The following is a 10,871-nucleotide window of genomic DNA, read 5'->3' on the forward strand; positions in this document are numbered from 1 at the left end:
ATCATGGGTACGTTATCGTTTCAGTGCTAGAGTTAAATATTTGCAACGCAGAGCCCTTGGTCTCCTTATTTCCTCTTTTAAAAGATTAAGTAATGTGTCTCAGGAATGAATTTGTGTACCACGTTTGAGACAGATGTCGTTTCCAGACTCATTTGCCACCCTTTACATTGAGCAACGTTGACCTTTCAACACATACTGCTAATTTCCTGATGTCTTGTACAATGTTTTATAACAGGAGTTTCACTGACCAGCTGCGCAAGATCTCCAAGGATGCTGGGATGCCCATCCAGGGCCAGCCGTGCTTCTGTAAATATGCCCAGGGGGCTGACAGTGTGGAGCCCATGTTCAAACACCTCAAGATGTCTTACGTTGGCCTACAGCTAATCGTGGTCATTCTTCCTGGGAAAACACCGGTCTATGGTAAAATAAATAGTTTTATTCATTACTCGGATATATGTTTTGAATGTATGTCAATGCGAATAGATTGGTGAACCACTATTTTATCATTTGTTGTCCAATTGTGTCATGCGAAAATGGTTTATGCATGCTCACAACAGGCTGCATCACAACGCCTTGTGAGATTGATCTGCTATTTTCAGTATGGTTGGTTACTTTTTTTTATAATGGATTACATTTTATTAGTTTGATTAACTGTTGCGCACACACACTTCCTTCCTCCTTCTCTTTTAGCTGAAGTGAAACGGGTAGGAGACACTCTGCTGGGCATGGCCACCCAGTGTGTCCAGGTGAAGAATGTGGTCAAGACGTCCCCACAGACACTCTCCAACCTCTGCCTCAAGATCAACGCCAAACTGGGGGGCATCAACAACGTCCTGGTGCCTCATCAAAGGTCCGCTTTGGAAATAAGATTCCATTTGAAAAATCTAATAATCTGTTATGTTTTCAATAGCAGGGCAAATCATATTAACTATATCGGATTATCGTCTTTAGTGCTGCATAACAGGAGTTGTTTGGATATTGAGTTTGGTGTAATTTAACCAAATTCAATAGCTGGATACATAAGATTGTACCGCATTCTGTAAAAAACAAATTGAGTAGATGTGGTGCGAATAGCAACAAATGGTAAATGCACACTGAACCTATATGTGCAAGGAAACATGGAATGCAGTGAGTCATTGCCTCCTCTATTTATTTGTATTTGTTTATTTCTCTGACCTCTTCTCACCCGTCTGCATCCACTCTCATGGATTAAAGTTCTCAGTCGCCACGACTGATTTCAGTCATTTGGATTCCATAGAAGTCAGCCTGTCTTAAACCAAAAATAGGCTATCTACAAGCTTACAAAACTTAAGCTTGTAGATAGCCTATTTTCGCTTATTAGTTATTTCAGTCTTCCAGAAAACCCTAATGGTTTCAGATATTTCATAACCGCAATCGTTAACGCCTATTGAGCTGTATGGTTTTTCCAATGGGTCTGGCGACCAAAACCTAATTTTACATATTGTGTTAAGTGTGTAGGACACACGGCGCTAGTGTGTGGTGACTCATTTCACACTGTTTCACAAATCACATATTAGGGCTTGGCCTAGCAACATTTTTCAGTTGCGAGATTTTATTTATCTTTAATCCATGCACTCTGTCTCCTCAACTCCACCCAGGCCCTCTGTGTTCCAGCAACCAGTCATCTTCCTGGGAGCAGACGTCACACACCCCCCAGCAGGTGACGGGAAGAAGCCGTCCATTGCTGCGGTGGTGGGCAGCATGGACGGCCATCCCAGCCGTTACTGTGCCACTGTGCGGGTCCAGACCTCAAGACAGGATTTATCGCAGGTTACTGAACCAACACAGGTAACTGAACTTTACTTTACCATTATAACACCTTATTACATACATGTGGTGTTTTGTGTGTTTCTGCATGCTGAGCTTGTAGATGCATCAGGTCTAAATCGGTCAAAGGAATATCAACATATCTAGTTCAAGTTTATTGGTCATTATTTTAATGACCAATAAACTAGATATGTTGATATTCCTTTGACCGATTTTAGACCTGATACAACCTATACGTTGTTATACCTTTCAATCCGAGGGCTACCTCTGTGTTGTTGTTGTACATGTAACAAGATCATTGTTTAAAATAATAATAATTAATAAGAATTCAAAGGTTTTCAGAAACCTTAGGTTAGGTTTTAGAAGATGTTTTAGGTTGAAATGGGTTAAAAACATAATTCCCAATCTTGGAACAAAGGCTAAGTCTTGGTTTATTTATTTGAAGAGGTTTTCTTCATACGTTTATATCATCAGGGATATACATTTTAAAATTCATTTATTTTAGTTATGACAATATATTAAGTTATTATTTTACAAAGAACAAAATTATATGCCTTAATTTGTACCATACAGTTAATTTGATATAGAATTGAACAGAGGATGAGAGAAAATGCAGTTAAAAAAGGGTTTTTGTATTGTGAATCGTATCTTGAGTTGAGTGAAATGTTGTAGATCTGCTATTTCCACAGAATGTTCACTTATTTGCGTGGAATGTTTGCCTATTATAACTATTATGACCGAAAATACAGATGTGTCACCAGTCGCAATGGATTGATATTGATATGGAATTATGGATGCTCTTTATCACAATTTAGTTTTTTAATTAGCGAGCATTTTTTTTGTTTTTTGCTGCGTCCTTGCAGCTTGTATAAGCCTGTCCTATATTACAATGATCCAAGTGACACCTGAGTGCTGCATATAGATTCTTAATGTATTATGTGTCGCACTGTGATGCCTATAATGTGGCACACTGCGACGTGTTGTGAGCTTATAGATCTGCTGTTTTCGGTGTGCAACACTCAAACGCAACTATGTATAGTATAGTAAATGGATCTAATTTGTCAGATATGTATTTTTTTTTGACATTTCAGTGGATTCAACTGGTGTTCTCATGCTCTTTTTGTCACTGTACTCTGTTTCTATAGGAGCAACTGTTCAGCCAGGAAGTCATCCAGGATTTGACAAACATGGTACGGGAGCTGCTCATCCAATTCTACAAGTCCACACGTTTTAAGCCTACGCGCATCATCTACTACCGTGGTGGAGTGTCTGAGGGGCAGATGAAACAGGTGAGACATCCATATGACTATTATTAAATATTCTATTGTTTTTATTGTTCTATTGTTCCGGGTAGCTCAGTCGGTAGAGCTCTCGCCTTTGGACCACAAGTTCATGGGTTCAATCCCGGGCACCACCAACTCAGCGAATGAGTAGCACGGCTTGGTGCAGCAAGTCGTGCGGGAAGTACTGGGAGCTGATGGTAGGTGTGGCGCTCCACCTCAGCAATCCATCTCCCAGGGATCTAGTGCATTGTAACGGGGATAGACTCCCGTGTGTTACCGGCTGATACCGACAATAAGCCACTCCCGACCTACTTCTATTGTTTTTAGCTGCAATCACACAGTCTGTTAGTTGGTTGGCCTGTCTGAGTGTCTGTCCAACATTTTCAAGCACATAATGGTTTAGATTACAATTACATGTTTTATTGTTTTACCTTTTAATTCTTCTGTTTATCTTTTCATTCACCCCTATTGTCACATTTATACTTATACCAATAGATTGCAGTTCACCAGAGCTCACACTTCAACAATTATTCATCATAATGTCTAGCTTGGTCTCTTATCGAATTGTGTGTATAATATGTGCGTCCAGGTTGCATGGCCAGAGCTGATTGCCATCAGGAAGGCGTGTATTAGCCTGGAGGAGGACTACAGGCCTGGTATCACCTACATCGTGGTCCAGAAACGCCACCACACACGTCTGTTCTGTTCTGACAAGGCTGAAAGGGTCAGTAGGCATTCATTCATAAGACAACCGATGAGACCACTTTTGCATGCCTTTCTAGAGTGGGCCAATGTATTTTCCTTCATCGTTTTTCTCTTTTTTTAAAAAGATTATTCAAAAATAAGAGATACATCAAATAAAATGAATTCCAGCTCCTCCAATGATCATGCCTGAATGATTTCTCCCTGCAGGTTGGGAAGAGCGGTAATGTCCCAGCAGGCACCACGGTGGACAGCACCATCACACACCCCTCTGAGTTTGACTTTTACCTTTGCAGCCATGCAGGGATCCAGGTGAGGGCCTGAACGCACACACTGTTCCACTCAGTTCTATTATAGTGTGTCACTTGTAGAAAGGTTATCTTCATTTAATTTAATCTACAGAAAATCTGAATGTGTGTGTAGAGAGTAAAAAAGAGTAAAATTCAGGTTGAACTATTGGGGTCCGTATGCTTTTCCGACCAGTCATTGGTCCGACTTGCAGAAAACGACTGGATTAAGGTTGGCGAACATGCGTTAAGGTTGGCGACCGGATTAACGTTGGCGAACAATCCGAACATGCGCTGCTCCGTGCTTGCGGTTATGGTTAGTTAGGTTAGGGTTTGAGGTAGGTTGTCCTTGTCGGACCAATGACGGAACTTAGTACTGCACCCGAACTATTCACTCACACACACAATGATATTCTATTCACTCGCAGGCAGGTTAGAAGAAACACAAAGTATATTCTCAAGAGCAGAAACAGAAGTCAACTTGTACTAAAGGCCAGTCAGTCATTTCTTTCTTCAATAAATGGTCGTGATCAAATTGCCATCTTAAATCTTCCAAGCTTAGTTTTTGAACCGAGATTCCATTCCAAAAACATCCACTGAGAATGGATTGAGCCAGGCAGCTGGAAGCAATGATTTACGGGAGAGGGATGACGAGTACAAGTAGCTCTGAACTTTAAACAACAATGACTGCACTTGAGGAGGTTAGCATGTTTTTATAACTCTTTGCTGGTTAGAAAGGCGTTGGTAACTCTTGTTTTCGCAGCTGGATAGCTCGACCAATCGGTGCCAAATATTTCCCCATCTTAAATGGTTCCCCATTGTTTACCATTGATACTCAGTGTATAAGCAAATTAACTCCAGTTGGACTGGTCCACAAGGTATCACATTGTGATACTTTTACCTGTCATTTACCTGTTGGTATATTATGGTTATTATTGGTAGTGGTACAGCTCTGAATGCCTGTTGGTGAATCACTAGCTGTTGTATAACTTGCCTTAAAATGGATTAAAGGCCTTTGTCGAGGGAGTACAAGATGTTATTTTTTCTCTTCTCCTGACAAGTTTCGTTGAGAGTTTGATTTACAAACTGCTGGCCGTATGTCATTGCTTGCTTTGATGACACCCACATCCTACTCAAATCTCTATTGAGCCCTGCCAGATCACAATGGGTGAAGTGGTCTGACTTTACAAGAATGGTTACGGTCACTGTGCAGATATGAAAAATAAAAACACAAAGCACAAAAAAAGCTTATTGTTGTCGTGTCCCCCTCCTCTAGGGCACCAGCCGTCCCTCTCACTACCACGTCCTTTGGGACGACAACTGTTTCACGGCTGACGAGCTGCAGCTGCTCACCTACCAGCTATGCCACACCTATGTCCGATGCACACGCTCAGTATCCATCCCAGCACCAGCCTACTACGCAAGGCTAGTGGCGTTCCGTGCTCGATACCACCTGGTGGACAAGGACCATGACAGGTACAGAGAGAACTGGGAACGTTTGTCTGGATAGTTGGATTGATGGTAGCATAGAATTTGTTGTGTGTAGTTTAAGTTTACAGTATGTTGTGTATTAGGCCTGTCCTTCATTTGTTAAAACATCATTATCAAGACAGTTTAGGGTGTGAATAGAAATACAAAATAAATCTTAACGTGATCACAATCACCAGATTATTATCCCAATAACAATCTATTATTATTATTAAGCATGACAACACAAGGTAATACATCAAATGCATAGAAATAGTAATCTAGGATCTTATTAAAGTAAACCAAGAACCTAGGATCATAAGTAATTGTCTCCACCAGGCCAAAGGCATGGGGAGAGAGTATGTTTTATCATTATCACAGTAGAATATCCAAAAATATGAATAATATGTACATTGAAAGTATATACACTATAGAATGCACTTGCATCTATTTTGCAAATTCTCATGCCTATTGCCTAGACACGATACGCATGATGAAGTCACTGACAACAGCAGCTTCAATCTGACACAAACAGGTACAATACTGTTTGTAATATCCTCCTGTGTGTCTGTTTTTCTCATAGTGCGGAAGGTAGCCATGTATCGGGCCAGAGTAACGGCCGTGATCCCCTGGCGTTGGCCAAGGCAGTTCAGATTCATTATGACACGCAGCACACCATGTACTTCGCCTGAGCCAGCCAGCCAGCAGGCTTCTTCCCTTCCTCCATTTCTATTTGCCAGTCTCTTCTCTTCTACGGTATCCTCTGTCTGTCTGTCTTTCTGTCTGTCCCTCTCTTTGTCTCTCTCTTCTTCAAACATTTTCTTAATCTGCACCAAAGCGGCTCGATGCCAGAGGATTCTGCCGTTTCCCACCATCTGGCAAGTCTTGTTCCATGGTCATGTTCCCGATTAAGCCGCCTTTCTAACCAGCAATCCGGCACTGAGAAACCTCACGGTTGTCAGTGCGCAAAGGAAAAACAAACCATACACACATATTGAGCCATTATTTTGAGTTTGGTTTTGTTTTTTCTCCAATTTTGAATGTCCTTTTATTCTTGTTTTTGTAAGACACACTGAGCAAGGGAGTGGACTGACGCCAATTGTGTCAGACCAGCTCTTCAGCTCTCCCAGCTAAGCAGGACTCTTATCTACTTTTACCTCAAAGCCCCTTTGGGCGAAATCTGTCACAAGGTCTTGGGTTTTCGGGTGGTGGGGGGTTGGATTCTGCATGGAATGAGGTGGAGGGGGAGTAACGAGTTAACCTTTTGAGAATGATATATATATATATTATATATTTTTTTTCCTTTTTATGAGTGTGTGTTTTAACTTTTCTCTCCTTTACGGTCTTTTACAAACGAGGTGACCTGGGTATCCATGCCCATTACTACTCCCCTCCCATTTTAACCAAGAGTAAGCGATTGTGTGAGCATGTGCGTTTCTGTATATACATGTACTGCTGTTTGTGTGTGTGTGTGTGTGCGGGTGTGTGTGTGTGTGTGTGTATTTTTCATGGCAGGCCACTGAATTGTAAAGGGAAATCAAGGAGATAACTGCTGTAAATGCCTCAGATTTGATGTTTTTATATTCACACGTACAATACATATATTAACATATAAATAGTTACATCTATAAAAAGCAACTTTGAAACAGATTAATTATACAGGCCTCACACAGAGGTTGGTGGGTGTAGCAGCCCTGGGTCAGTTACTAATTGAATTCACTTTGAACTTGTGCTTCAGCCCGCCTGGAGTGCGAGATGCGGCGGGATTTGCACTTTTGGGAGCAATCCGATTGGTGCCCTTGTGTCTCGCAAGATTGCCATCACACAAAAGCCACTGAATCAATCTCAAATAGTAACTGAACCTCCAGGTCTGATGTGTAGCAGTGGTGACCGTGGTCTAACCTGTGATTCTGGCTCGGCATTGGGACCTGTTGAATGGCTGAATGCATTAAGCACAGCCAGTACAGGTGTATCAGCCTGTGCTGTCTGTGTGAAAGATCTGGGATCTGTTTTTTTTTTGTTTTGTTTTGTTTTTAATCTCTGGACCTGATGATCTGAAAGGTTATGACACTGTTGGTAGTAGCATGTTTTTTTTTTTTTTTTTTTAAATTCTGTTTAGACTTTTTTACACAAGGCGCTAGCCGCCTTAATTTTAGTGGCCGGAAAAATGAGCATAGTTTTTTGTGTGTGTGTGTGTGTGTCTGTCTTTTGGTCTCCTTTGCTAATACTGGCCAATTCATTGCACTGACCCGGGACGCTAGGCAAGCAACAGAGGGCACTCTCTATCTCTTACCTTTATGCATTTATACATAAGAATCAACAAAGCAGATTTGTAAGAGTTTAATATAAGATGTTTTGTGGCTATCTTAAAACTGTTGTTTAGAATTACTAGTTTATCATTGATGTTGTTGTTGTCGTTATTGTTGTTAATGTTATTACTATTGTGATGAATTTTAAGGCCGACGGCAAAGCCATTTGTGTAGTAACCAGTGTGACTTCAGGAATAGGCAAGAGTTGTTGAGCCATGGTTTTTAAGGGGTAGAGATTTGGGTTGGTAAAATTTGTAGCATTCTGGCCAATAGTGAGAGAATGTGGGCCCTGGGACAGATTTGTTTATGCACCCCTTAGTAGTTTCTGAGATTAGAAAGGTAAAAATGTGTTTTTGTCCTCTAAAGAAGATGTGTAACACTTCACTAAGACCCTGGTAAAAACGGATTTGCTCCTCAGATGGCACCAGGGCCTTGGTCTGGTGAGATAGTTGGAGACAATCAGGGACTGTAATCAGAATAAAGTAGGACTGAAGGAATTTGTTCAAAAGGGGTTTGCAATGAGTAAAACTTTCAGAATTTCAAAAATACATTGTTTCTATTGCTGTTTGTGTGTATTTTAACCAGTATACCAATTTCTCAAAGTCTCTACTACTTGGGGTGTTTTTGTTTCGTTTTTTTATTGCAATTTTATTGCGTTTTATTTTCTCTTTTTGTACACAAGATTAGACATGTTGACGATAAGCATAAGCACTGCCCTTGGACCCCTTCTTCACTGACACCTAACGAGTTACTGTCACAGACCATCATCTTAGCTTTAGCAATAAGTGTTATATTGACCGTTGTACAAGCGGTGCCCCCTTGGACTGTGATAGGATCATGAGATGATGCAGTAGGGCTTGGGGAAGCTTCCGAATAGTTGTCGCGCACGCCTCGTCAGGAGGGACAGCTCAGTAATAAACCCTTTTGTAATAAACCACCCGTAAAGCAGCAGGTTTGCTATGAATGAGTTTGAGCACCTGCCTGTCGTGGGCGTGAGTGCTGGCCAAGGGGAGAGAAGTGGGGAAATTTGAAGGAGGAAGGGCTTGTGGGCCTGAAGAGGGTGTTGTCCAAGCATTGCATGCAATAAGTTTCTGTCATTGTTTTTAAAGGGGCATCTGTTTTTGAATCAGTTTGAATATCAGTCGGAAGCATTTGTTTTAAAGAATCCTCTCAAAATGTCCCTGGGGAGAATGATGGTTAAGACTCCAGGATGTTCACATTAAGTTGATAAAGGCTAGTATCTGTGATGAATACCAATTCTGAACATAACATTGCAAAGCAATATTAATGCAAATTTAGTCGAGCAAATGAGTAAAAAAATCTAAGCTATAATTCTAATTGTGGCTGTTGGTCTGCTCTTGCTAATGCGGTTTGTGTCTGTACTTTTATTTTGTTGTTGCTTGTATCAATCAGTGGGAATGTGCATTTGGTGGATTAGCTCTTTAGAAAAACCTTTTTTTTAAAGTAATAAAACCGACTTGCTCGCCTGCATGCCAGAGTATTGTCCTTAAAAAAAACTCTTTAGAATCATATTTATTATGAGAGAGAGAAAAAATATAAACTTTTGGGGGTAAATGTTTATTAATTTAGTGAGACTGTTTTAGGCTAGCAATATTTGTCCAGTCTCTCCGAGATGTATTTTAAAGATTCCTACACAAATGTCAGTAAATTGGGAGGCACAAGCCGTTATCTGAGGAGAGGGATTCTGATCTTTGCGTCGTGTCCAAATTCAAACGAGGTACTTTCTCCAAACGTGGACCCGTTAAAGACCTAACCCCTCTCTTCTGCCCAGGCTAGTGTAGGGAGCATACGTTTTGGTCTCCTACTTCCTGGTTTGTGCCCCTGGCCACGCCTCTCGGGGCTCTCCTGTCTCCATGGCACCTCCGCAGGCCCCTTGCAAGCGCACTTCCTCTTTGTGAGGTGGTTTGGTGAAAACCATGGCATCTACGGGACAGGAATACCTCTTTTTAACCTTTTTAAAAAAAGATCCAGAATTCTTTCCGTGCCCCTATTGAAAGAGAGCATGATTTATTTTTTACTTCTTCTGACTTTGATATATATTATTATATCTTAAAAACAGATTTGTAATTTGACATTGTGTATTGTGTAAAATGTTTTTTTCTTTTTTCTTTTTTTTTTTCCTTATTCGGCGTGTGTTCTAGCTCTGCTGTTTTTATTTTCTTTTTTCCTGCTAGTGTTCTCTGAGCTGTGTGTGATTGTCTAATAGCAATAGAATCATAGAATTGGAACATTCCAATTCTGTGAAGGAACCCTTTTTAACCTGTTGTGGAGGGGCAAGACATACTCTGTCCTTCCTACAAGGGTGCCTAATCACTCGCTGTTATTGCTATTATGTGATGTTTAAATACTTTTTTTTTTTTTTTTTTTTAGCCTGCAGGGAATTACTTGTGTTAATGTGCAAAGTAATAAATTGGTATTTCATGCCTCTATCAGAGCAGAAGTGTGTTCTCTTCATTGATCTGTGAATGTTGTTTGTCATGACGGTATGATACACAGGACATTTTGTATTTAATTGATATTAAGAATGGTGGCCAGTGGCCTCTAATGTTTAATATAACGGAGGAACCAGTTCATTTGTGTCACTAGGTGGCATACTCTGCCAAAGGGAAATGGGTTCACTGGATTCTGACACTTCTTGTTCTGGTTAACAGTAAATCTCATTTGTGCATACATAACAGCAGCAACAAACATTTCATGTGTGCTAATGTATTGTGGTAAAACTACTCCAAAGTTGGCCCAGATATATTTTTTTATTGGATTCTAGAATTATTACACAATGTGAGGTTGTCAACGATGACAGACATTCATTACATGTGCACTGTTGAAGAGTTGTTGGTGTGATGGCGTGTGGAAAGAAGGATAGATCGAAGTCCTGATGGTGTAGCCGGTTCATGTCCTGCTTGTCAGCAGAGTCAATCAGACTGGTGAAGACTGACCCCCCCGTGTTGAAACTTCCTCTGGTTGGCACAGGAAGTACGTCCTCTAGGGTTTAGGGCAAGGCCTTTTTCCCTTCT

At 40.8% G+C, this 10,871-nt stretch overlaps 1 protein-coding gene across 5 annotated transcripts in view; it reads left to right on the plus strand.

Annotated features, from left to right (window-relative positions):
- The window catches only part of ago4 (argonaute RISC component 4), a 36,096-nt gene extending 25,805 nt beyond the window's left edge, over positions 1–10,291 (plus strand). For all 5 annotated transcript variants that reach the window (XM_079523155.1, XM_079523157.1, XM_079523156.1 and 2 more), the window contains exons 12-19: positions 236–420; positions 691–850; positions 1,620–1,809; positions 2,934–3,077; positions 3,661–3,795; positions 3,984–4,085; positions 5,337–5,536; positions 6,111–10,291. In XM_079523155.1, coding sequence (XP_079379281.1) covers positions 236–420; positions 691–850; positions 1,620–1,809; positions 2,934–3,077; positions 3,661–3,795; positions 3,984–4,085; positions 5,337–5,536; positions 6,111–6,219 — 1,225 coding nt within the window. In that variant the 3' untranslated portion in view covers positions 6,220–10,291. The remainder of the gene's footprint in view (positions 1–235; positions 421–690; positions 851–1,619; positions 1,810–2,933; positions 3,078–3,660; positions 3,796–3,983; positions 4,086–5,336; positions 5,537–6,110) is intronic.
- Positions 10,292–10,871: the final 580 nt, after the last annotated feature.

The sequence above is a fragment of the Electrona antarctica genome (assembly GCF_951216825.1).
Source record: "Electrona antarctica genome assembly, chromosome: 15".
Classification (NCBI taxonomy): Eukaryota; Metazoa; Chordata; class Actinopteri; order Myctophiformes; family Myctophidae; genus Electrona; species Electrona antarctica.